General features: G+C 39.9%; 2 protein-coding genes across 4 annotated transcripts in view; one reads left to right on the forward strand and one right to left on the reverse strand.

The window, feature by feature from the left end:
* On the forward strand, positions 1 to 25462 carry LOC138967578 (microtubule-associated protein RP/EB family member 1-like). 2 transcript variants are annotated; one of them, XM_070340163.1, is made up of 8 exons: positions 1 to 122; positions 1208 to 1395; positions 2135 to 2173; positions 9596 to 9702; positions 14256 to 14463; positions 18242 to 18363; positions 20203 to 20349; positions 22845 to 25462. In XM_070340163.1, the coding sequence occupies exons 2-8, from the start codon at positions 1269 to 1271 to the stop codon at positions 22890 to 22892; spliced, it is 798 nt and encodes a 265-aa protein (XP_070196264.1). In that variant the 5' UTR covers positions 1 to 122; positions 1208 to 1268; the 3' UTR covers positions 22893 to 25462. The 2 variants fall into 2 exon arrangements, with proteins under 2 accessions (XP_070196264.1, XP_070196263.1); XM_070340162.1 differs by lacking the exon at positions 9596 to 9702 and adding an exon at positions 7841 to 7947 and having other exon boundaries at positions 2 to 122.
* The window catches only part of LOC138967577 (uncharacterized), a 12630-nt gene continuing 10425 nt past the window's right edge, over positions 24876 to 27080 (reverse strand). For both annotated transcript variants that reach the window (XM_070340159.1, XM_070340160.1), the window contains exons 4-5: positions 26884 to 26954; positions 24876 to 26548 (exon numbers count right to left, since the gene is read on the reverse strand). In XM_070340159.1, the coding sequence (XP_070196260.1) occupies positions 26327 to 26548; positions 26884 to 26954 (293 nt within the window). In that variant the 3' untranslated portion in view covers positions 24876 to 26326. The remainder of the gene's footprint in view (positions 26549 to 26883; positions 26955 to 27080) is intronic.

Consider the following 27080-nt stretch of genomic DNA (forward strand, 5'->3'; position numbering starts at 1 on the left):
TATCTTTATTTCCGGTCTAACTTTTGTAGCTACTGAACGAGGCAAGGGAAGTTTCGGTCGAACAGACGAAGAAGTTGAGCGGGTACTCGCCTAAAGGAGGGTGTCTGAGGATCATATCACTGGTAATATTACAGTTTGTGCGATGCCGATTGACAGTTAATGACATGATTTAAACATTTCCTCCAATTTTCAGTGATCACGAAGCAAGGGCTGGTTAGGTCATGTCACATTCTTTTAGACAACTAGACTCAACTTGCCGGTGACATGAACATGATTCATGCCTGTCTCTTTGACCATCGGTTCTTCCCATCTGCCTAGAATTACGCTCTTTTTGTTACTAAGATAAGGTAGACGCTTCTGTCGAATATTCTGTTGTGACATTTGCAGGACTATGTTGCGTTCTGAAAATGTATGATGACTGTTTCTTTGCTCTTGACCGAAATAACGTGTAAAAAGTTGAAATGGAGGTAACTGGCTCTTTTTATTCGCAGTTATAATATCCGAGAGCGCACTGTTTTAGCATGACGGTAAATTGTGATTGTTGTGAATGGAACAGTATAGTCAACATGGCATTTTCCTTTCTTAACAAAGAATTGTAACATTTTGATGCTGTCATTATGTTTATGTAAATCAGCAGGTCATTAGATTTGTGTCTACATATGAACTAATAAGGAGTGCCTGTCAGGCCCTGTTATATGTTCCTATCCTATCAGCATATCTCCAAATTCAGTAACAATTGGAAACGTAACAGCAATTCAAGTCATAACAGTGAAAGTCTGAGACTTTGGTGAACATAAGGAAGTTATGGGGTAATCAGACCTGGGAACCCATACGATTTCGCCATATTTTGTATGCCTTTTTGTCTAAAATCAGAATGACTGTTGTTGCATTTTTTAAATGTTATCTGTATTCAGGATTCCTACTTGTAAAGAATTTTAGAATCTCAGATATTTTGTTCATAACCTCTCTAAATTTACCCCCATTTTAAGACTGCCTCCTTTTCAAGACCTTATTTTCTCAGATTTATTTAGGGAGTTAAAAAAAGGGAGGGGGGGGGGGCTTGTCAACCGTATAACTTCATTTTCACTTGTAATGTGGTCTGCAGCACTATTGACTGGAGTATGAAACATCTTACCCAACATTACCATTGATTCGGTGATTCACTTTGACTACCATAGTACCATGCTGCATTTGTTTTCTATTTCAGGAAACGCAAAGAGAAGAGGATTCAAAGTGCACAGTGACATTGGACAAACTTAAATATTAAAATGGCCACAGCAGTAAATGTGTACAGTACGAGTGCAACATCAGACAACCTCAGTCGTCATGACATTCTCGCCTGGGTCAATGACAGTCTGCAGACCAGCTATGGCAAAATTGAGGAACTGTGTACAGGTAAATAATGTTTGATTTACATTCATTTTGTTGTTCTTTTGTATACGTTATGATTAGCTCCGAAAATGTCAGGACAGGGTAATTTGTTGTTGATTTAATGTTACTCTGGCTGAATGATCTACCAAAAGAAATGAGCTTGATTAAGGTGTGGGTTATGTTGTTTGCGCGATCAAGCTGCAAGTTGTTTCTCTGCATCCAAACTTTGTTCTTGCAAATTAATGGATGGATGTTGTTTTTCCAGCACTAGTCTAGTGCCGTCACTTTTCAAACAGACTTCTTTGAATTGTTGAGAATGATTGAAATTGCCTTTGTTGCATTCAGACAGCGTAAATAATAGTTGAAACTATAGCATTCAACAGAAGTGTTGTGGCTGATGTATAAAGTGTGATAGAACCAGTGAGTGGATGCAGGTGATCTTGTTGTTCAGTCTCAAGGAAAGTCGCTGTTTAGTGTTTTCAAAATGTAGTTGTGCTCTATCAAAAATGGTTACAGCATTTTAATTATTTATATTAAAAGCAGATAAAATCATAGCGTTATTTAATTATGCAGAAATAGCGTTTGTCTCAACAATTTCATACATGTTCCATGTGGCTTTTTAACTTGCATCAGACATCTCTTGTCAGCCTAGGTAGGGAAAGGAATGCCTGGAGAGTATTGTATGAAACTGGTCTGTCATGTGGAAGACAGGCTCTGTGTTTGAACAAGTGCGGCATAACAACTTGTTTTCTTTTGCCCTCAGGTGCTGCATACTGCCAGTTTATGGATATGCTCTTTCCAGGTCAGTCTTTTTCATTTTGGTTTTGACAATTTAATTGCATTGCAGAAAAAAATATGCAAACAGACTATATGACAAATACTAGAAAGTAATAAAGAGAAACCTCTGTTTTATGGGGGGGGGGGGGGGGGGGGGGGGGGGGGGGGGGGGGGGGGGGGGGGCTGGGCTTCAAAACAGAGGTTTTATTGTAAGTGTATAAATGACTGCTGTTCTGTCATGTTTGCACTTATTTCATCACTGTTTCATTGGTTGCATACTTTTCTTGTGTTTTATTTGGGGCTGGGGGATAGTGTGTGTCATATTCTGATTTGTTTGCGAGTAAAAGATATTTTCAGTTTGTCTGATGAGTACTTGTGTTCTTCTTTTGATTAGATTTAGAATCACATGTGCTCCATTGATAGTGATACAATAGGCCGTGAAAAGTAGGATATGCGCCGAAATGGCTGCGATCTGCTGGCCGATGTGAATGCGTGATATATTGTGTAAAAAAAAAATCCATCTCACACGGCATAAATAAATCCCTGCGCCTTGAATATGTGCGCAATATAAATTGCATAAAATAAAAATAAAATAAAAAATCCCTGCGCTTAGAACTGTATCCACGGAATACGCGCGATATAAGCCTCATATTGATTGATTGATACACTTTTCAATTTCAAAAATATGTGCTGTGTAAGAGTTGTGTTGTTATTGCTGGACATTGCTTGGAGAGTGTTGTACCAGAAAGGTGCATCACCCTTATACATGTATAGTACTCCCCGCACAGCCATCTTGCAATTAGTCCCTGAGGATGAGGCAGGGGAGGGTCACAACCTTCAACAGGTCTTAAATGGTCACAGCAAGGGGGGGCGTAATTGACAGTAAATATCTGGCCGACTGCACAGTTTGTCCTGACTGTGGAAAGAGCAAAGCTGGGGGGGGGGGGGGGGGGGGGGGGTAATCAGGTGGAAAGGCTGGTTTGTTGTTTGTGTATCCTTGTCACACTGCACAGTGTGAGGCCAGTGTTGCCTGCCTCCTCTGTCGCCCCCCCCCCCCCCCCCCTCCCTTCCTCTTCCAAACAACTGATGTCATGCTGTGTCTGACCACACTTGTCACACTGACACACCTTCTCCCTCACCCTCACCTGACCATTCCTCACAGTGCTCTATTCACTTTGTGGTAACATTGTCACATAGTGCTCTGTTCACTTTGTGGTAACATTGTCACATAGTGCTCTGTTCACTTTGTGGTAACATTGTCACATAGTGCTCTGTTCAGTCCTTGATGTTCTTCCTGCCTTCTACAGTTTAAAGTTTGCTTTGACTTAAAAGTGAATGAAGAACTGGACTTTAGTTTCAGTGCATGGCTGTATGCAAGAGAAAGTTAGTGGGCCCTGACTGTAGTTTAACATGGTCCATTGGGAATATAATATATATGTCGCAGTCTTAAAGTTGATGATGATTTCATTGACTTTCTAAAGACAATGGTAGTTTTTTGTTAAAAACACGATTTTGATGATGAACAGAGAGAAGGCATACTGATGTGAATGACAACATTCTCGTGTCATATTGTCTGTATCAAAAATAATTTTGTCCATTGTTTGTACACTCCATTTAGAGTAGTTTCTGCTTTGAAATATAAAGATTAAGACAGTAGTGCCAGTATAGTCGTTGCCAACCGGCGTAACAGTCACTAACAGGCAGTGTAGCTCTGATTCTTAATGTGATAACATAGCTATAATGTAAATGCCATGTTATTGTTAGAGAAGAATAAAGACTGTTAGAAGCATACTAGGGTAAAGATTAAATTACACTGCTCTGCTCCATGGCCTAGCCGGTGTACACGTGTGAGAAACTCGGTTGTATAGATCAGAATGCACGATGCATAACGTGAGTCAAGCTGTTCCTCTGTCGGATTCTCGTCAATGAATGTCTTCTTGCTGCAGTCAGGACTTCCTTCTTCCCATGGGAAGATAGAATAGGGCGACAGCTTTTGAATACCAAAGTCAAGTGTAACAGCTTTGTTTGATGAAGGATTAGTATGCGTGAGGGCAGTGCTTGCATTTGAGCAAAATGTATCAACTCAGATTGTTTTATACCTAAGTTTTCTTCCTCTGGTTAGTGTGTTTAATTATAACGTAACTTTAAAAAAAAATCTCTTGCATCCTTGCAGCTGTAGATCTACAATCTAATGGTATTGCGAGTGTCTAAGTCGGAACATTCTTTAAACAGGGTCATAGCGGTTAACATTCTTATTAGCAGTTCACAATATGATGTGCTGGGACTTTAAAAGAACATTACTTAGTTTATGTAAAACGTTCTTGTAATTCAGACAAGTTCAGGTGTGTTACTATTACTATTAGGGTTTCTTTTTGATTTTAAAGTAATGTGGAACAGATACAAATGCATGACTGCATACATTATGTAACCTGCACAATTAGAAAACAGTGCATCATACTTTCCCTCAGGAGTACTGTACAACACAAAAACACTAAACAATGGCAGGGTCACTATAACATCCTGAAACCACTTAACCCACACCAGGGGATTTAACTGTCTATAGAGAGGATTGCTTTTCTAGTGTCATTTCCACTGATGACTCATGTCATTGGAATGCAACTCAACATCTGGGAAATTGATACCAACAATCATTGTATTGATATGATTGTACACTTCTCTTCAGATTGGTCTTGAAGTTGTTGTTTTTTGTCTCTGTTTACCATTTAGTTTTCCTCTCTTGTATCAATTTAAGTGTGCATTGTGTAAGTTTGTAACAGATGGGTTAGATTTCTTTCAAAATTGGGTCAGCAGGTAGTTTTTGAGTCACTTGAGAAAAAGTGACTCTATGTAATCGGTCAGTGTTAGTCTGTCCGGCCGGCCGGCCGGCCGTCCGGCCGGCCGGCCGTCCGGCCGGCCGTCCGTAGACACCACCTTAACGTTGGACTTTTCTCAGAAACTATCAAAGCGATCGGGCTCATATTTTGTTTAGTCGTGACCTCCAATGACCTCTACACTTTAACGATGGTTTCGTTGACCTTTGACCTTTTTCAAGGTCACAGGTCAGCGTCAAAGGAAAAATTAGACATTTTATATCTTTGACAAACTTTTCTCGGAAACTATCAAAGCGATCGGGCTCATATTTTGTTTAGTCGTGACCTCCAATGACCTCTACACTTTAACGATGGTTTCGTTGACCTTTGACCTTTTTCAAGGTCACAGGTCAGCGTCAAAGGAAAAATTAGACATTTTATATCTTTGACAAAGTTCATCGGATGTGATTGAAACTTTGTAGGATTATTCTTTACATCAAAGTATTTACATCTGTAGCCTTTTACGAACGTTATCAGAAAAACAAGGGAGATAACTAGCCTTTTCTGTTCGGCAACACACAACTTAACGTTGGGCTTTTCTCGGAAACTATAAAAGTGACCGGGCTCAAATTTTATGTGAACGTGACTCATTGTGTTGTGAATAGCAATTTCTTCCTGTCCATCTGATGCCTCATATAATATTCAGAACTGCGAAAGTGACTCGATCGAGCGTTTGCTCTTCTTGTTAAATAATCAATTACAGCTGTTCTGCAGGTATCAAACCTAACCGTCTGCTTGGGTGTTGTAAAAGTTACACCAGAATAGCACATATTCTCAATCGATCATTGATCTACGTACAGATTTGCGTTCAGAACTGTAAATTCTATTCAAGCAATTGTACAAGCAAATAGTGCCTGACCTTAATACTTCTGGTAACGCTAATAGTGACTAGTCTGGCTATTGTGCAGAGAGGATCCGTGTGTATTGGTTGTGATTATTCCATTGAATGGTTAGTGTCGGCTCATTCCTTACACATTTTGCTGCCTGCTCCCTGGCACTTTCCACTTAGTTCATGGACTTGGGAATCAATGGGTCCTTACAACCTGTCTTGAGCCCTTGACAATGGAACCTGTTTTCCATGTTTCTCTTCCTGCAAGTAGCTTAGTAAGCAGCTTGGGTCCTGTAATGCAAGTATTTTATTCAGGCTAGGATTATAAAGAAGTTTATGTAGATTTGTTTTATTCCTGGGACTGGAAGGGAGTTTCTTTATAAACATACACATACTTATTATGTTTTTTCATTGCAAAGCTGTTGGTCTCATGAGGCCTGTGCTCGTGAAAAGAATACAGATTATTTTATATTCACTTTCATTCTTTTTAAAGGTAAATTGTGTTGTCTAGATGAGTTGTGCTTTGCAACAAAGTCTGGCTAACCTTTTACCTCTGGTGTGCTCTTACAGCATGCAAAGCTTTGTTTTTCTCATTATTGATGTAAGAACAAAATCACTTCATACATGTAATGCTATTAGACAGTTGATCACTACAGAAACATGTACATGTACCTTAATTATTATCAAACAACCAAACAAAACTTGATGGCTTTAAAACTGCAAAAATAGATGGTAAATGTACGATATTTGTTGCTCGACTTTTTTTTCTGAAAATGAAAGAACAAACTTTCTTGATACATGACAGTTTACAACAGTATCTTATTGTTAACTTTTGATAAGTTAGTGGCCAACGACTTACAACAGTATCTTATTGTTAACTTTTGATAAGTTAGTGGCCAACGACTTACAACAGTATCTTATTGTTAACTTTTGATAAGTTAGTGGCCAACGACTTACAACAGTATCTTATTCTTAACTTTTGATAAGTTAGTGGCCAACAACTCTGAGCAGGTCTCACTGTCCTGCTCATGTTCTTTTTTCATTTAGGTTTTTATAGGAGCCTTGAGGACGTGCCTAGTAGACTAGCTTAGTACTACAAGTGTGACTCTCTGTATACACAAGTGAGTGGAGTGTTGATTCTAGGTCACACACCCTCTCACCTTTTTCACCTCTCCAATTTAGTGGTGAGGCTTAAACAAATTGTCATGTTGGAAATCTGCAGTACTCTACCCCCTTTTCACTTTTGTGTGTGTGTTAAGTTAGTGTCTTCTATCTGTTAGGCTGTTTGTTTACTGCTTGAGAACAGATTCTTGGATGGATGGACTGATAGCATTTCCATCCAGGCCACCAAAGAATTCAGTTTACACACTACATGCATGCATACTGTTGATTTATTTCAACATCGTAATAATCAAGATTGATGCTATTGACAAGGATAACATTTTTACAACGTTGGCTACATTTAAAATGATCACAACTATTAAGACAGAATGACAGAATTTTATACACGTACAAATGACACTGAATGACAGATTTTGATTTGGTTTACATTTTAATGGCTGAGAAATATGCCTGACAATGACATGCACAAATAATTATTGGTAGCTGTAAGTTGGCTTTGATGTTTAGTTTTCCTCGATATCTTTGCCTTGGGGAGAGAGGATTTTCTTTAATCCTAAACCAGATCAATCTCTGCATTTTGTGTTGCTTTGCTCGTTCCTGTGCTGAATTATGCAGCTTCATGCTAGGCATGCATTGGTTGAGCCCTGTTCCATCTGACGTATAAAAAAATTGGAACGGTCGGTTGTCTGTGTTTATTTTCTCCAATCTGACGCATTTAGCGTATACAGTATGTGATTACATTTTGAGATTTTGTTGTATGGTTGGCTGTGATTTGTATGTGCAGTGTTTTAATCTGGGACACTTGTTTAAGTAATATGATTAATTCGTGTGTGACATTATGCTTGTGTCTAACCATGGTTGCTACTTTCAGGCACAATCCCATTGAAAAAAGCCAAATTCAACACAAAGTTAGAACACGAGTTCATTCAGAATTTCAAGCTCCTGCAAAATAACTTCGGAAAGCTTGGGGTGGACAAGGTGAGACTGAGAGGCCCTGGAGAGATCGGTCATACTGGGAACCTTCAGATCTGTGTTTTACTAACCTACCGCTTTTCATGTTATCACATCATACTAACTCAGTAACTGTGTTAATTGGTCCTGCAGGCGTTGTACTCCCTGTGTTTTGCATGCTGCGTTTCGACAGTTCAGAGCCACAAGTGAGATAGGTTAATGTATGACATTTGGATCTTTTGGAGACACTTGTGGCTGTGAAGGGTTGGTGTTGTCTTTTTTTGTTCATCAACACACAAATGTCATGTTATGAAAATGTTCTAGTCTAACTGATCACTGACTGCTTTTTGCATGTAATCATTGTATAATCATGCATTCATAATACTCCTCTGTGCAAGGTGTAAAAAGTGAGGAATTTTCACCTGCCTGTTGCATTGTTTGTATGCACACATATGCATGTCAGTAATCACTTGATGTGTGTGAACTGTGTAGATGTTTGTTGTATCTGCCATTTTCATATCACTGCAGCTTACTCTCTTATGGACAGTGAAAACCAGTTAGCAACATTTTCAGAAGCATGATTTTTCCTCCGAAAGCGGCGTATGGCTGCCTAAATGGCGGGGTAAAAAACGGTCATACACGTAAAATTCCACTCGTGCAAAAAACACGAGTGTACGTGGGAGTTTTAGCCCACAAACGCAGAAGAAGAAGCATGATTTTAATAACAACAAAATACAACTTTGTAAAGATGTGGATGTTGAAAATTGCAGTAACCTATAACTTATATGGTAAAATGGACTCTCAGGTGTCTGTTTTGTATTCCATCTTTGTACCCTGTTGAAATTTCTATCAATACTTGTGGAAGTAGACCTTTTTGCCTTCTATGTAACGGTCTGATTTGCATTTAAATGTGAATCAGCCATAACCCACACTATTAGTATTGCACAATCAAGACTGACAGAGAAATGCATCTGAAATGTTGCCAACTTCTTATATCACACAACTTGGCAGAAGTGCAGGGTCTTGTAGTTGAACTTGTACAGTGCATCTATATTTACTTCAAAAGTGTTAACACTTGAGAAAAAAATCTGTTTTTGGTTATTTGAAAATGTTTCTCCATGCAGTAATACTTTGGCCAAAGAGAAGTATGTATCAAATTCAATACAATAATTATTTTTATGGAAGCAACAGCTTAAACTGAATAAAATAAATGAAAAGTATGTCATTAATAAGGGGAAAGTGTGGGTTTGAGGTCGTTTCCCTCATCCGTTCACTAAGGGTTCCTGTCTTCTGTCAAGTTGATTTTTTGTTAAACCTTCTCCCTCACTCTCCATCTATCTCCTCCAGCATTTCAGTGTTTCCCGATGATGTTTTTACTTGACCAGGCATTATAGTACCCAGTGATGCGGATCGACAAATATTGCAAACGTGGTCCTGCTTGTTAGTGGTTGTCCATTCGTACAAGCTAACTGATTGTCTGTTTATAGAAGATAACTGAGGAGCCTAAACCCTTTCTCAACAGAGCGTCTTTTCAAAAGTTTCTTTCTCTAAGGGCAGTTGAAGCAGAAGTGAGCTGTGGTCATGTGACATGGACCTCATTAGTAAACAGTTTGAGTTAGTTGTACGCACAGCCTAAGACTTAAAACAACTTGTTTGTTTTTCTCCCTCCTTTCAGGGTCAATAGCTTTCAAAAAGGTCAAATATAACACACGGTTAGAACACGAGTACATAAACAATTTCAAACTGCTGCAAGTGTGTTTCGGCAAGTTGGGAATAGATAAGGTGAGTGTAGGGCACCTCATACCTTGTGTGTGTCCGTTGCTTTCTCACAAACACAGCTAGCAGAATTGTCGTTGCTTGTGCCATGCTTTGCATTTCAACTGTTTTTCTTTTCTTTTTTTCTTGTGGCAAGGAATTTTACTTGTAATGCACAGTGCGTTTGGAACGTTTTGCTTTACTGTAATTCTGTGCAGTGCTTTACAGAACCAGTATTTCTGTTTTCAGGGCCATGCTAGCCTGTGTCTTTTTAGTTTATGGGCTACATCTCGTTGTTTAAAATGGTTTTTTTCCCAATAAAGTCAGAGCTTTCCCCCATCTGTGTCTGCATCGATGGTCTGCTTCTCATTCGCTAAGATTCCTACAGTTTTTTTTGTTCTCAAGAGGTTATTTAAAGTAAAGTAGTGAGCTTTTGGTCCAAAAATTATGGGCTAATTTTTTTGTTCAGAAGGCAAAAATTAACTTTATAGTTGCTGTATCTCTTCTTTTGTTTTATTAAGCTCCCTTCCTCCAAAACTAGTTGTCCTTGTTTTCCTTACTTTTTTTTACATTTAGTCAAGTTTTGACTAAATGTTTTAACATAGAGGGGGGAATCGAGACGAGGGTCGTGGTGTGTGTGTGTGTGTGTGTAGAGCGATTCAGAGTAAACTACTGGACTGATCTGTATGAAATTTCTCATGAGAGTTCCTGGGTATGATACCCCCAGACGTTTTTTTCATTTTTTCGATTAATGTCTTTGATGACGTCATATCCGGCATTTTGTAAAAGTTGAGGCGGCACTGTCACACCCTCATTTTTCAATAAAATTGATTGAAATTTTGGCAAAGCAATCTTCGATGAAGGCCGGACTTTGGTATTGCATTTCAGCTTGGAGGCTTAAAATTTAATTAATGACTTTGGTCATTTAAAATCTGAAAATTGTAATTAAAAATTTTTTTATTTTTATAAAACGATCCAAAATTACGTTTGTCGTATTCTTCATCATTTTCTGATTCCAAAAACATATAATTATGTTATATTCGGATTAAAAACAAGCTCTGAAAATTAAAAATATAAAAATTATGATTAATATTAAATTTCCGAAATCGATTTAAAAACAATTTCATCTTATTCCTTGTCCGTTCCTGATTCCAAAAGCATATAGATATGATATGTTTGGATTAAAAACACGTTCAGAGAGTTAAAAAGAATAGATATAGAAACGCGTGCTATCCTCCTCAGCGCAACCGCTACCGCACTTTTCTGTATTGTTAATTTCACTGCCTTTGCCACGAGCGGTGGACAGACGATGCTACGAGTGTACGGTCTTGCGGAAAAAATGCTTTGCGTTCAGTTTCATTCTGTGAGTTCGACTGAGCTTGACTAAATGTTGTATTTTCGCCTTACGCGACTTGTTCTTATTTCTCAACATACAGATTTGTTTTGACTTAGAGTCAGACGTTGCGCTATTTTACTTTTTTTAGGGTTCCTTTCCCTCAGATTTATGCTTTTATTTTATTTTATTTTTATGAAAAAAAGTCTTTTTAGTTCCAAGGATTGTAGTTGCAGTGAGTTTGTCAGAGACCAAAATAGGAATTTCTCAGTCAGAGATGAGTCTAGTTTGTCTTCATGTTGATTGTATGATAGACAAGGGATGTCAATGACAACCATTTAACTATTGTATGACAGACAAGGGATGTCAATGACAACCATTTAACTATTGTATGACAGACAAGGGATGTCAATGACAACCATTTAACTATTGTATGAAAGACAAGGGATGTCAATGACAACCATTTAACTATTGTATGAAAGACAAGGGATGTCAATGACAACCATTTAACTATTGTATGAAAGACAAGGGATGTCAATGACAACCATTTAACTATTGTATGAAAGACAAGGGATGTCAATGACAACCATTTAACTATTGTATGAAAGACAAGGGATGTCAATGACAACCATTTAACTATTGTATGAAAGACAAGGGATGTCAATGACAACCATTTAACTATTGTGTTTGTATGAAAGACAAGGGATGTCAATGACAACCATTTAACTATTGTATGAAAGACAAGGGATGTCAATGACAACCATTTAACTATTGTATGAAAGACAAGGGATGTCAATGACAACCATTTAACTATTGTATGAAAGACAAGGGATGTCAATGACAACCATTTAACTAATAGTCCAAAAAAAGCATTTAGGCGCGCAATTGTTTGCAGTGCTGCACTTGTGAAGTGCTACACGTAATGATTTGCAAAGAGGTCCCTTTTTCAAGCTTGAAAATAAACCTTCCTCCTAAATGAAAAATCTCATACACCATCACAGATATGATTGGAATTTTATATGGGATATGTTTGGGATTTTACATGGGATATGTTTGGGATTTTACATGGGATATGTTTGGGATTTTACATGGGATATGTTTGGGATTTTACATGGGATATGTTTGGGATTTTACATGGGATATGTTTGGGATTTTACATGGGATATGTTTGGGATTTTACATGGGATATGTTTGGGATTTTACATGAAATAAGAGCATCCTTCCAGTCTCTAACTTAGAAATAAACTCCCCCGAAAGCGGCGTATGGCTGCCTGAATAGCAGGGTAAAAACGCTCATACATGTCAAAACCCACTTGTGCGAAAACATTAGTGAACGTGGGAGTTTCAGCCCATGAACGAAGAAGAAGAAGAAGATGAACGAAGAAGAAGAAGAAGACGACGAAGAAGAAGACCCTGGCTGCTTCCCGTGCAGAGTGGGAATTTTGTGATAAACACATTTAGCGGATTGATTCTGGTGTTCTTCATAAAGAAAAAATCCCAACCTGCACAAAAAGGAGTCTGGCAGTTGAGTTTTTGTATGTGTCAAAGTGGAGGGGTAGCCTGATCCCATATAAACGCCCGGACAGTTCTGATATGGTAAGCAAGATCATTTGGTAAGGAGCGACTGTTTAACAGCACAGTAAATGCATGTTGAGTTAGCCCTTGTTCATTGTCGCCAGCAGTCTAACCTTTGCGCTGCTGCAAATTTACATTTGCTAAATAATGTCAATGAAAGTTTCCTTGGACATGATTTGAACATTATTAAATCAAACAGATCAATCACATAGCACAAGTTGGTCTGTGATCTTTAGTGTACCCTGCCTGCATGTCTTCAACTGCTGGTTTTCTTTCTGAATTTCTTGGGTAGTCTCAGTTTGAATTTTGTTTCCTTTGAATTGCCAGGTCAGAGAGATTGGGCACTTTAATTTCTTCTTTTTTGTTGTTAATTTTTTTCTCCATGTAGAGTATTACATGTATTTGGATTTTTTTTTTTCACCTAGATTTTCTTGAGTTCAGATCAGAAAAATGAAGGATTGATACCTCTGATCAGATGTCTCACTTTCTGAACTGTTCCTTTTGTTCAGAAATGATTTGTCTCTTAAATCAATGAAGCTAGGTACCATCAATGACCATAGATCTTAATTTCCAGCTAAGTTCAAAAGTGTTTCACAAGACCATACCGTTCATGAATTAATCAACAAAAGCCTGAAGGCTAGGGAGTTTCAAAGTGTGACAGTGAGAGTGAGAGCTGACTGTCAGTTGAGCAGCGAAAACACTTCCTCTAATCATTGATTATGCACATACTGCGTATTAGCTGCAAGGGCTTGAGTTGTATGTTGTGCAACTGTGCGCTTGTAACCATTAACGACAGACAACAGAATTACTAGCATCCCTCATCACCTGATCATGCTAGGTTTATTCAAGATAAATATTGATTGTTCTCACCTGTTTGTAACGAGAGACTTGTGTGGTTGGGTGGTGTTAGTGTGTGTGTGTGTGGACAGCATTGTTATAACAGTTGTGTAGTCACATGAAGCTTAAACTTAAGTTAAACCTGTTATAGAGCCTCCAGTGGAAGATTTGCTCTCTGTAGAATTTTCTCTCCTCAAATTTTCCTTTTATCAAGCCAGTAACATCCCTCATTTTAGAAACAACTCCCACCCAACCACATGCTCTATGAAAGACACCACATGCTCTATGAAAGACATACTTTTAACATGTTTTTGGATGTCTTAAAACAAGTAGACCACTGCATTTAGGAATTTGAACAGCTCAGGAAAATGTTGTAAGCATGTTTTCAGTAAATCGCACATATTTTGAGCTTGTGATGCTTCCAGTGTTAGGATGATATGTTTTGGTTTTAATGGCTGGAATATTCCAGGCATTGATTAAGCATTAATTTTATGTGCAACAAATTCGAAGGGCTGTCTCTGGTTTAAACAGAGTTGCTTTGTGTTGATTTTCCTTGTCAGTAATATCTGATGAAAATTATTTAAAGAAGCCTGAAGAAGGCTGTTTTCCTAATTCTTTTACAGAAATTAAGCAGTGTAACTCATACTTCATACATTTTGCTGACCAGCTGTCCAAACAGATTGCTGTGTCTCTGTTAACAACAACAAAAAGAAGAAGAAAAAAGATGTCTGTTCATTGTACAGAAAAAGTTCTTCATTTATTCATTCATTTTATTTTATACTTTAATATCCCGTTCAAGCTGCTTCTCATAGAAACACTCTTTCTCTGCATTCAGGTGATTCCAGTGGAACGACTAGTGAAGGGTCGGTTCCAAGACAACTTTGAGTTTGTCCAGTGGTTCAAGCGCTTCTTTGACGCCAACAACCAGGGTTACGAATACGATCCTCTCAGCGCCCGAGGCGGGGAACCAGTAGGTGCCGCCAACAGCAAAGGCGCCCTCAGTAAAGCTCCAACAAACAGAAGCACAGTACCAAAGTCCAGAGGTTGGCATTTTTCATTTTCACGACTTTTTTATTTTTTTAATTTATTTTGGGGGGGATTTTTTTTTCTCACAGATTTATTATCCCAATCCCATTGTTGGAACGTTAGCAGAAATAGGAGTTGCGCTTTCCATGTGTGTGTGTAGAATGACCAAAGTCTTTTACTTACCACAGCATTGACACAGAGTTGCGCTTTCCATGTGTGTGTGTAGAATGACCAAAGTCTTTTACTTACCACAGCATTGACACAGAGTTGCGCTTTCCATGTGTGTGTGTAGAATGACCAAAGTCTTTTACTTACCACAGCATTGACACAGAGTTGCGCTTTCCATGTGTGTGTGTAGAATGACCAAAGTCTTTTACTTACCACAGCATTGACACAGAGTTGCGCTTTCCATGTGTGTGTGTGTAGAATGACCAAAGTCTTTTACTTACCACAGCATTGACACAGAGTTGCGCTTTCCATGTGTGTGTGTGTAGAATGACCAAAGTCTTTTACTTACCACAGCATTGACACAGAGTTGCGCTTTCCATGTGTGTGTGTAGAATGACCAAAGTCTTTTACTTACCACAGCATTGACACAGAGTTGCGCTTTCCATGTGTGTGTGTAGAATGACCAAAGTCTTTTACTTACCACAGCATTGACACAGAGTTGCGCTTTCCATGTGTGTGTGTAGAATGACCAAAGTCTTTTACTTACCACAGCATTGACACAGAGTTGCGCTTTCCATGTGTGTGTGTAGAATGACCAAAGTCTTTTACTTACCACAGCATTGACACAGAGTTGCGCTTTCCATGTGTGTGTGTAGAATGACCAAAGTCTTTTACTTACCACAGCATTGACACAGAGTTGCGCTTTCCATGTGTGTGTGTAGAATGACCAAAGTCTTTTACTTACCACAGCATTGACACAGAGTTGCGCTTTCCATGTGTGTGTGTAGAATGACCAAAGTCTTTTACTTACCACAGCATTGACACAGAGTTGCGCTTTCCATGTGTGTGTGTAGAATGACCAAAGTCTTTTACTTACCACAGCATTGACACAGAGTTGCGCTTTCCATGTGTGTGTGTAGAATGACCAAAGTCTTTTACTTACCACAGCATTGACACAGAGTTGCGCTTTCCATGTGTGTGTGTAGAATGACCAAAGTCTTTTACTTACCACAGCATTGACACAGAGTTGCGCTTTCCATGTGTGTGTGTGTAGAATGACCAAAGTCTTTTACTTACCACAGCATTGACACAGAGTTGCGCTTTCCATGTGTGTGTGTGTAGAATGACCAAAGTCTTTTACTTACCACAGCATTGACACAGAGTTGCGCTTTCCATGTGTGTGTGTAGAATGACCAAAGTCTTTTACTTACCACAGCATTGACACAGAGTTGCGCTTTCCATGTGTGTGTGTGTAGAATGACCAAAGTCTTTTACTTACCACAGCATTGACACAGAGTTGCGCTTTCCATGTGTGTGTGTAGAATGACCAAAGTCTTTTACTTACCACAGCATTGACACAGAGTTGCGCTTTCCATGTGTGTGTGTAGAATGACCAAAGTCTTTTACTTACCACAGCATTGACACAGAGTTGCGCTTTCCATGTGTGTGTGTGTAGAATGACCAAAGTCTTTTACTTACCACAGCATTGACACAGAGTTGCGCTTTCCATGTGTGTGTGTAGAATGACCAAAGTCTTTTACTTACCACAGCATTGACACAGAGTTGCGCTTTCCATGTGTGTGTGTAGAATGACCAAAGTCTTTTACTTACCACAGCATTGACACAGAGTTGCGCTTTCCATGTGTGTGTGTGTAGAATGACCAAAGTCTTTTACTTACCACAGCATTGACACAGAGTTGCGCTTTCCATGTGTGTGTGTGTAGAATGACCAAAGTCTTTTACTTACCACAGCATTGACACAGAGTTGCGCTTTCCATGTGTGTGTGTGTAGAATGACCAAAGTCTTTTACTTACCACAGCATTGACACAGAGTTGCGCTTTCCATGTGTGTGTGTGTAGAATGACCAAAGTCTTTTACTTACCACAGCATTGACACAGAGTTGCGCTTTCCATGTGTGTGTGTAGAATGACCAAAGTCTTTTACTTACCACAGCATTGACACAGAGTTGCGCTTTCCATGTGTGTGTGTAGAATGACCAAAGTCTTTTACTTACCACAGCATTGACACAGAGTTGCGCTTTCCATGTGTGTGTGTAGAATGACCAAAGTCTTTTACTTACCACAGCATTGACACAGAGTTGCGCTTTCCATGTGTGTGTGTAGAATGACCAAAGTCTTTTACTTACCACAGCATTGACACAGAGTTGCGCTTTCCATGTGTGTGTGTAGAATGACCAAAGTCTTTTACTTACCACAGCATTGACACAGAGTTGCGCTTTCCATGTGTGTGTGTAGAATGACCAAAGTCTTTTACTTACCACAGCATTGACTCAGAGTTGCGCTTTCCATGTGTGTGTGTAGAATGACCAAAGTCTTTTACTTACCACAGCATTGACACAGAGTTGCGCTTTCCATGTGTGTGTGTAGAATGACCAAAGTCTTTTACTTACCACAGCATTGACACAGAGTTGCGCTTTCCATGTGTGTGTGTAGAATGACCAAAGTCTTTTACTTACCACAGCATTGACACAGAGTTGCGCTTTCCATGTGTGTGTGTAGAATGACCAAAGTCTTTTACTTACCACAGCATTGACACAGAGTTGCGCTTTCCATGTGTGTGTGTAGAATGACCAAAGTCTTTTACTTACCACAGCATTGACACAGAGTTGCGCTTTCCATGTGTGTGTGTAGAATGACCAAAGTCTTTTACTTACCACAGCATTGACACCGAGTTGGGTCCTGAGTACAGTGATATGAGGAATGATAACATCTTGCAGCTATTCATAGATTGTTTCATAAAGTCAGGTTTATTATGTTTGAAAAGTTGATTTGTGATGGTAGGTTTATTTTTATAAAACACACAGACGGACACATGTAAGCGTGTGTGTAGAAACGCACACAGACATGGAGACGCTAAGATACACACAGGGATAGACTCACGCTCACTGACACTCTCTCTCTCTCTCTCTCTCTCTCTCTCTCTCTCTCTCTCTCTCTCTCTCTCTCTCTCTCTCTCTCTCTCTCTCTCTCTCTCTCTCTCTCTCTCTCTCTCTCTCTGAATCACTCACTCGCTCGCTCTTGGGGAATTTATAACACGTGGAGAAGGATTCATGCTACTGTTTGGTAACACTTGTTCCTGTTAACATGCAACCAGTTGTGTGCATGTAAAATATCCAAGTCACACATATTCCACAGTGTCTCTGCCCAAGGTGTACGTAACGAATCAGCCCCTGTGCAGCAGACTGAGATTCATTCACATTTAATTACCCTAATTACGACACACAGAAGCTGTTTCTCAGGTATGTCAGGGAGACAGCTGGGGAACAGTGCAAGATGGCAAACAAGGATGTGTGTGCTTTGCTGGGGGGAGGGGGGGGGGGGGGGGGCGTGATTGTTGACTGACACGTGTGTGTTGATCTCCATGATTCACTGTCACCCTTCTGTTGCGCAGAGGTTACTTTAGTCAAAGGTGCTGTGTCTTAAGGTTGGGGGACCAAGCAGTCTAGTCGTGTAGTAGATGGATTAGAGAGAGGGCAGGGAGAGTGTGTGCGTGTCCTTTTTTTTTGTATCACAGTCTCTGGTGCGCACACACACACACTCACACACACACACACACGATAACTCCTGTCACAAAATATTTGTAACATGTGTAGTGTGTGTTTCCAGTACCTCCTGCACGGCCAGCAGCCACACGGCAACCAGCCAACAATGTGCGATCACCGCTGTCCAAACCCAACAACCACCACGCCGGTGGTGACAGTCAACTGGTGGAGGACCTCAGAGCGGAGGTAGGAACGCCTTGTCTCTGTCAAATGGATCAAGCACAATTACACATTAACATGCTTCCATTTGAAACTTCTCGGTCGTCAGCGTGGATTGATGCCCGACCAAAGCTAATTGAAGCCCGACGGAGCGAAGCTTTGGGAGGGCGTCAATCCACGATGACGACCGAGAAGTTTCAAATGGAAGCATGTTAATGTTATTGTAATTCAATCTGACGACGATCTCTTTCCTGCTTTCATGCGATGGTAAACAGACAGAATTGGTTCTGTTCTGTTCACACACTACTTTCAGTCCACCTACCTGCAAGGGTCAAGTCCCAAGAAATATATGTCTCTGTATTCCAACTTATCACTCTGCTCCTGTTTTGTTTTCTTTCACATACATTTTCCCTTCTTTTTTGACGGGTTTCTGGACAGCAAACTCTAAAACAAATTCTTTTCATCACAAAAGCGATTTTTGGAATTGACTGACATAGTCCGGAAGAATTCATGCATCAACTTACGTCACGTATTCGACGTCATCACTTCGCATACCTTATGGTCTCGGTATTTCGTTGGCCTTCATATTTCCTACTTGTAAAATGACCCTCAAAGCTAACCGAGACTAGTTGAGGTTGTATCAATGCGCCTCGCCAGCAGGTGGTTAATAGCTTTTTTAGCGAGTGGTTATCGACAATTAATGACTGGTAATTTTTGATGAGTTGGGGCATTCTGACCAATCACAGGATCTGTTTCATTAAAACGCCAACTTGATTGAATTACAATATGTCTTAGCTGCTAGTTCTCAACACAAGAGAGTTGTCTTGTATGGTCCTATTGGCGCTTTTTCAGCAGTTTTTAAGCGCCAGAGATTATTCTCAATAGCATGATTGTGCATGTGTTTTTATGGGAAAGGGGGGGGGGGGGGGGGTTCAGGCTTATTTTACAATTTCATGATCTAATGCCTGAACCTAATCAATGTAAATCACAGTCTTGGGGTTATACAAGCCAGTCAATAGGACTCAGTTCTTGTGAAACTTGTTATGCAAGCCAGTCAATAGGACTCAGTTCTTGTGAAACTTGTTATACAAGCCAGTCAATAGGACTCAGTTCTTGTGAAACTTGTTATGCAAGCCAGTCAATAGGACTCTGTTCTTGTGAAACTTTAATTTCATTCCGTGTTTTCCTTCATCAGACGATACAGTTAGAGGGCGGGGATGTAGCTCAGTCGGTAGCGCGCTGGATTTGTATCCAGTTGGCCGCTGTCAGCGTGAGTTCGTCCCCACGTTCGGCGAGAGATTTATTTCTCAGAGTCAACTTTGTGTGCAAACTCTCCTCGGTGTCCGAACACCCCCGTGTGTACACGCAAGCACAAGACCAAGTGCGCACGAAAAAGATCCTGTAATCCATGTCAGAGTTCGGTGGGTTATAGAAACACGAAAATACCCAGCATGCTTCCTCCGAAAACGGCGTATGGCTGCCTAAATGGCGGGGTAAAAAAAACGGTCATACACGTAAAATTCCACTCGTGCAAAAAACACGAGTGTACGTGGGAGTTTCAGCCCACGAACGCAGAAGAAGAAGAAGAAGAAGATACAGTTAGAATTAACCATTTATCTTCTATGAATATGATATTAGATGCAGGGTATATCTGTACAAAATGTTTAATTGTATTTCAATATAGGTACAATGCACAAAGCAGAAACAATAACAACAATGAAAGACATTTTCCATTTAAACGCTTTTTGTTCTCTCAGGTGCTGAGGAGACTGGTTTCACATAACTCTTCCTTCCTCTTGTCAATATGTACAACGCTTACTTCCCTGTTTGTTAGATCTTGTAATAATGGTTTTACTGTTGTTGCAGTTGCGGCAGTTAACACTGGAGAAAGAAGGGCTGGAGAAAGAGAGAGATTTCTATTTCGGCAAACTGCGAGACATCGAGGTGATCGCCCAGGAGAACGAAGACAAGGGCCTCATGAAGGGCATCATGGATATCTTGTACGCCACAGAGGTCAGTCCATAGCATTGCCGTTGTTTGTCATTGTGTTTATGTGTAGTTGCTGTAACGAAGACAAAGGCCTCATGGAGGGCATCATGGATATCTTGTACGCCACAGAGGTCAGTCCATAGCATTGCCGTTGTTTGTCATTGTGTTTGTGTGTAGTTGCTGTAACGAAGACAAGGGCCTCATGGAGGGCATCATGGATATCTTGTACGCCACAGAGGTCAGTCCATAGCATTGCCGTTGTTTGTCATTGTGTATGTGTGTAGTTGCTGTAACGAAGACAGGGGCCTCATGGAGGGCATCATGGATATCTTGTACGCCACAGAGGTCAGTCCATAGCATTGCCGTTGTTTGTCACTGTCTATGTGCTGTCTGACAGGGAGAAGGGAGGGAACCCTTTGATAATACAATAGCGTCTGGGATGTCAGGTCCCCTTCGATGAAAGGACACCCCCATTGCAACCTTTATGTCTAAACCTAAATGTACTTGTCATGAAAGGCCTTGCACTGTTGGGACATGTTTGATTGATGCTGAGGGTAATAATACAATCACTTCATGTCCCTTCATTGTGATTGATCCTGAGGGTAATGATACAATCACTTCATGTCCCTTCATTGTGATTGATCCTGAGGGTAATAATACAATCACTTCATGTCCCTTCATTGTGATTGATCCTGAGGGTAATGATACAATCACTTCATGTCCCTTCATTGTGATTGATCCTGAGGGTAATAATACAATCACTTCATGTCCCTTCATTGTGATTGATGCTGAGGGTAATAATACAATCACTTCATGTCCCTTCATTGTGATTGATGCTGAGGGTAATAATACAATCACTTCATGTCCCTTCATTGTGATTGATCCTGAGGGTAATAATACAATCACTTCATGTCCCTTCATTGTGATTGATGCTGAGGGTAATAATACAATCACTTCATGTCCCTTCATTGTGATTGATGCTGAGGGTAATAATACAATCACTTCATGTCCCTTCATTGTGATTGATCCTGAGGGTAATAATACAATCACTTCATGTCCCTTCATTGTGATTGATCCTGAGGGTAATAATACAATCACTTCATGTCCCTTCATTGTGATTGATCCTGAGGGTAATAATACAATCACTTCATGTCCCTTCATTGTGATTGATCCTGAGGGTAATAATACAATCACTTCATGTCCCTTCTTTGTGATTGATCCTGAGGGTAATAATACAATCACGTCATGTCCCTTCTTTGTGATTGATCCTGAGGGTAATAATACAATCACTTCATGCCCCTTCATTGTGATTGATCCTGAGGGTAATAATACAATCACTTCATGTCCCTTCATTGTGATTGATCCTGAGGGTAATAATACAATCACTTCATGTCCCTTCATTGTGATTGATCCTGAGGGTAATGATACAATCACTTCATGTCCCTTCATTGCAGGTACCACTTTAAATAAATGTAGAAATCATCTGGCGAGAATGCTTTTATTGTCTATATATTCACGCTTTTCTGATTTTTGATAGGGTAATCAAAACTTGAGAAAGATTAAAAATGAAGGCAAGTGTGCTGTACTGCAAACTTTGAAAAGTGATGGTCCGGAAAAAAATTGAGTCAACTCATTCGCTGTGTATGGGAATTGGAATTCCGACACCTGTGTTTAGCGTTGCCCGCACGTCTGTAGTTTAGTTCCGACGGATATCACGAATTTTTAACGGTGTAAACGGCCCTGCTGACCAAGGGAAACAACCCCCGCGATAAACTTCTATCTGTCTACAGTAGAACCATTCACTGAAAATAGTTCCTTCCCTTCAATTGTTGGGATTAATTTGATTTTGTTGATGGTGTGCGACCCACGTGTTTTGACTTTTCCAAGATGGCGGATCGTTCTGCTACAAGACGTAGTAACTTGAAAAGAGTGCTAGAACTTGTTATTCAGTACGGTTCTGATCTTGACCTTAGTGATGATGATAGTGGAGATGATATTTTAGATTCTGGTGACGAGTTTGTGCCAATGGACGATAATTTGGATGATGATTCGAACAATGAAAGTGTCGATCATGACATTGTGTATGATGAACCCATGACATAGAAAGTTTGGGTTTTTGTTTTTGCTTCAAAGAGGTAGTTTGACTGGATGTGAAGACAACAAAAGGTATGTTCTTTCAAATGTTTCATATATTTTCTAAAAGAGCAAGTTTCAAACTTTGCAAAAATGTAAGGTAGGTAAGGTTATTTTGTGTTGTTGATTTTTATTTAATTTTTTTAAATGGGTCAAAATCGTGCGATTTGAGGAAACACAGGGACAATTTAGACGCTCCTGATCAGTTAAATAGCTTATGGCTAGGAACAGGCCTTTTTAAAAATTCAAATAACATGAGCTTTTGAGTCTTTTTTTATGTTGCATGACAAGAATTTCTGTCTTTGTAACAGTGAACATGTTGTTTCGCCCGTAATGTTTCTGTACCAAGATAACTGAGGTGTGTTGGTGTTGTGTTTTTTTTACAGGAAGGGTTTGCGCCCCCAGACGATGAGGCGGAAGAGGAAGAGTACTGAAACTGAGCCTCCCGGATTCTCTGTTCACGAAAACACACACAGAACTCACTTTTCGTCATCCTTCCCCGGAGAACAAAGTTGTCAGCATCCCAATCTCTGCCACTCACGTCACACACCATGCCTTCATCGACATCGTTAGCTGGCCTTCGTTGCTTTTACGTCGTTTTCCCTCTTCTTGTTCTGCGCCGTTCATGATTTGAAACTGGTTGCTAGACATTGGGCCGGTTCAAGGCCCCAGTGTCTGAGCAAGCTGATTGTGTTGAAATGTATGTCAGGAATGAATGATCTTGTGTTAAACAGTGCAACACCGCCCAGTCAAAACCTCTTGCAAGTGGATTCTTTCTGGCACTGGTCTTGAGTTATGAAACCACCCAAACAGTACCATTAGTGGAGGATTAGCATAGAAATAAATCTCTTGTTAACTCACTCCTCAAGATTGTTGTTCGGTGTTTGAAGAGCTGAATCTATCATGAAAAAACAAAAACCTGTGATGCCTTTTTCTTCTATGCTAAATATGGGCGCCAGTATGTGTCGTCTTCTTTCTATTTTGAACATGGAGATAGTTTTGGTTTCTGAACTTTACTTTGGAAACAGTGTGAGGTGGTTGTAGTTTTTGACTTTTACTTTGAAAATATAATGTCTTCAGTTAAAATTTAAGATGTAAAGGGAGAATTTACACACACAAAAGTTAAACTGAAAGTATAATGTGAATGTACTATTGTCACTTTGCTTTGAATCAGCTGGCAAAGCATGTGCTTTGAATCAGCTGGCAAAGCATGCTTTCCTTCTTTATACATTAGAACTGCTTTTGGCTTTTTTGTATGAAATAAAAGGAAATATCTTCTTGCTTTTTCTTTGCTTGCTATGGACAGGGTGACGAGCACATGCTATAATTGTACCTGATATCACTGTATGTGTGTATAAAGTTGTTACTTCACTTGTTGCAAGTATCTATGATACAGGTGTGCACTTACTTGGCTAAAAGCAACTTATGTGAGAATTGGAACAAACTGATTTCAGGCACATTCTGTTAATCGTCCAGTAATATAGGTATGATGTTGTCTTTTCTTCTTTCCAAGAAGGTTTAATTTGATTCATCATATTACAGTTTAGCCACATACTTGATTGTCATCGTTTCACAGAATTTGTACCTCCATAAGGTGTATTCCATCACCAATTCCTGTGACTAAGCCAAGGTATTGGAGATAACAGCGTTGATCCAGAACTAATGCCCTTACTGTTATTTTTTTATTTTTTTTATATCTCTGAAAATGTTACCCTGTGTTATCCTTTTTCTCACAGTTTTGTTTGCAGTTAGCCGTCTTCATCAGTTTTTAGTTTTCGGCGAATCAAGTTGTCGTTACAATTCTTCTCAGCCTGCCCCAGTTGTGGTTTTCCTTCAATTTATTACTGTCAGATGTATATGTGTGTGTGTGTTCATCTTAGCGACTAATTTGGCAGTAAGTTCATTAATTAACGGACATGAATTTACCTCATAATGCATACTCATCTGAGATTCACGGTTTTCATGGGGAAAATGACACAAGTGGCTGTCGGAGAGTATGATCGTTTTCTGTCTTGTCTGTGTTGAGTAAGCGCACTGGACAAAATTCCAAGTGTACGTGTAAGAGTATAAGAACACTAAGAGGTCAGTATGTTAATGAGAAGTGTCCGGTTGTGTCCACATGTGAATTCACTGTTTCTTGTCTGTAGTCAACTTAAGCTGCTTGAATGTGTTATGATTTTGCAATGTAATACGTAACACAGCACACTTGTACAGAAACACAAACATGCATATTTCTTGCAGTCAGTGGACAGACACACAAACATGCATATTTATTGCAGTCAGTGTACAGACACACAAACATGCATATTTATTGCAGTCAGTGGACAGACACACAAACATGCATATTTATTGCAGTCAGTGTACAGACACACAAACATGCATATTTATTGCAGTCAGTGGACAGACACGCACACATGCATATTTCTTGCAGTCAGTGTACAAACACACAAACATGCATATTTATTGCAGTCAGTGGACAGACATACATTTGTAGCAGTCATTGACACAGTAAAAAAAAAAAAAATCATAATTGTAGAGTTTTGTAAAGCTTGGATGAAATTATTTGAAGACTATCCAATATCTTACAAAAGGGAGTGTATTTAAGATATTGTTTACATTTGATTGATCTTGTGGTAGAGCGGTTACTCCCCTTAATTTGCATTTCATCCCAACAAAGGCAAGCCTTCTCCGCTTACCTGTGTTATGTGGAAGGTTACGATAGCTTGTTTCAGATTTCCTCACCATGTCTGTCGTAATTTTCCGTGACATGATGTTCGATCTTTTGCATCATCGTTTATCACACACACACACCAACTCGGAAAAAAATATTTGTGTTATTATTATTCTGTCTACACTTGTTTTGTGATGCCAATTTGAACTGCGGTACTCTCTGCAACATCTGTTTCCACAATGTTGGCCGTTTATTGTTGAGTACCAACATTACTGCTACGGCTGCTTTTTCGCCACTTACCGGAAGACTTGTTTAATAAAGATACTAAGTTTTCATCTCGAGTCTGGGCTCTTCTCTTGGATGTTAACCTGACTCGGACTGTGTGTGTGTGTGTTGCTTGATTGGTCCTGTGCTTTTTGTTAGGCAGGATAGAATGTAAATCATTTCATCCATGCTTCCTTCTAGTCCATTAAAAGTTCGGGCGGAATTTCTGACCAATCAACGACGAGAAAAGCTCAAAAGTCAGCCCGGAATTCCGCGGGGACATTGCGTATCTGGCGTTCCATAATGATTAGCATGAGATCGATACTCCATTTTTCAGTCATACTGTCATTCTAGAACATTTCGATGCACAACACACAAGTACACGTGTTATTCAAGCCATGATTAGAAAGAGATCGATACTCCATTCCAGTCATTGCAGACCTCCACCAGAGACCCCTTGATGGTCTCTGTAGGCATCTTGCCTTGTCTACTGACCGTAGGTCATCAGACTTGGCAATATAACTGGGTTAGTTCCGGGGAATCGGCTTGAATCAAGTTTGGGGCCTTTCAAGTGTTTAGCCGCCAGTACTGATGCTTCTTGTGGAGCTCTCTGGGAATTGAAATCTCTGCTTGTATCCCTATTAATCATAAAGCATTGTGGCCTACTTTTACTTCACAACACAAGATGAGCGGAAGATTGATCCAGTGTGAGGGAGACAAAGCTGCACTTGAAGCTAAACTGACCACTGGGCGGTGCATCACAGACAGTGAAGTCATTTGGACATGGAACCTCTCAAAATACTGTGTTTATGACGTGAGCTTCCCTTGACACACAAGATTGCATGTGTGCAATGCACACTGCACAACACAGCACCAGGAAAGGTTGTAGACACGCAGCAGTAAAGTAATCACAAATACAGCATGGAATGTTCATCAAATGTAAGTCTCCAACCCACTCCCGTCATGATACAGTCCTATCAACACCACCTCCAAATTGTATGTGACGTCAGATGACGATGGTGGATGCCACGTGACGTCACTGTGACGTCGGCTTGTGACGAAGCCCAGTGCCGACAGCTGGTCAGGATAGCGGGCATGCAGTTTTTGAATGATCTCATGATCCTGGGGCTTGTTACCACCAAAGGCATCCTGCATCTGCAAGAAAGAATATGAATATAGTTATAGTAGCTTCTATGCCTCTTTTTACTTAATGTACACATAATTATTGGAGGTGAGGAAGGGAATACAACCGCTTGGCCAATTCGTCGGTGATAACGGACCAAGGAGGGGGTGGGGAGGCGTACTTCAAACTTCCCAATAAATTTCTCTTTTGACATATCACCAATGTATGAATAGCATCTCATCCCAAACCCAGTGGCCAACACTAAGCTGCATCCCTTAGTTTGACGCATATATGCACACATCAGCCCATTAAATGATTCTTTGCCAGGACTGACGACCTACACAGGCAAGTTAACACTAAAACTCACCACTGCCAGCAGTCGCATTGCTTCCTCTGGAGTCAAAGCTAGCACCATTCGAAACAGCTCCCCACTCACACCTGCACAAGAGAGAATGACTTACGGTGAACTGTGTTTTAATGTGTCATTATCAAAACTGTCAAACATACTGTACTATAAATTAGTACCCCGGGATGACTCTTACTGCTAAAACATGCCTGTCACGT

This window comes from Littorina saxatilis, linkage group LG5, assembly GCF_037325665.1.
Source record: "Littorina saxatilis isolate snail1 linkage group LG5, US_GU_Lsax_2.0, whole genome shotgun sequence".
Classification (NCBI taxonomy): domain Eukaryota; kingdom Metazoa; phylum Mollusca; class Gastropoda; order Littorinimorpha; family Littorinidae; genus Littorina; species Littorina saxatilis.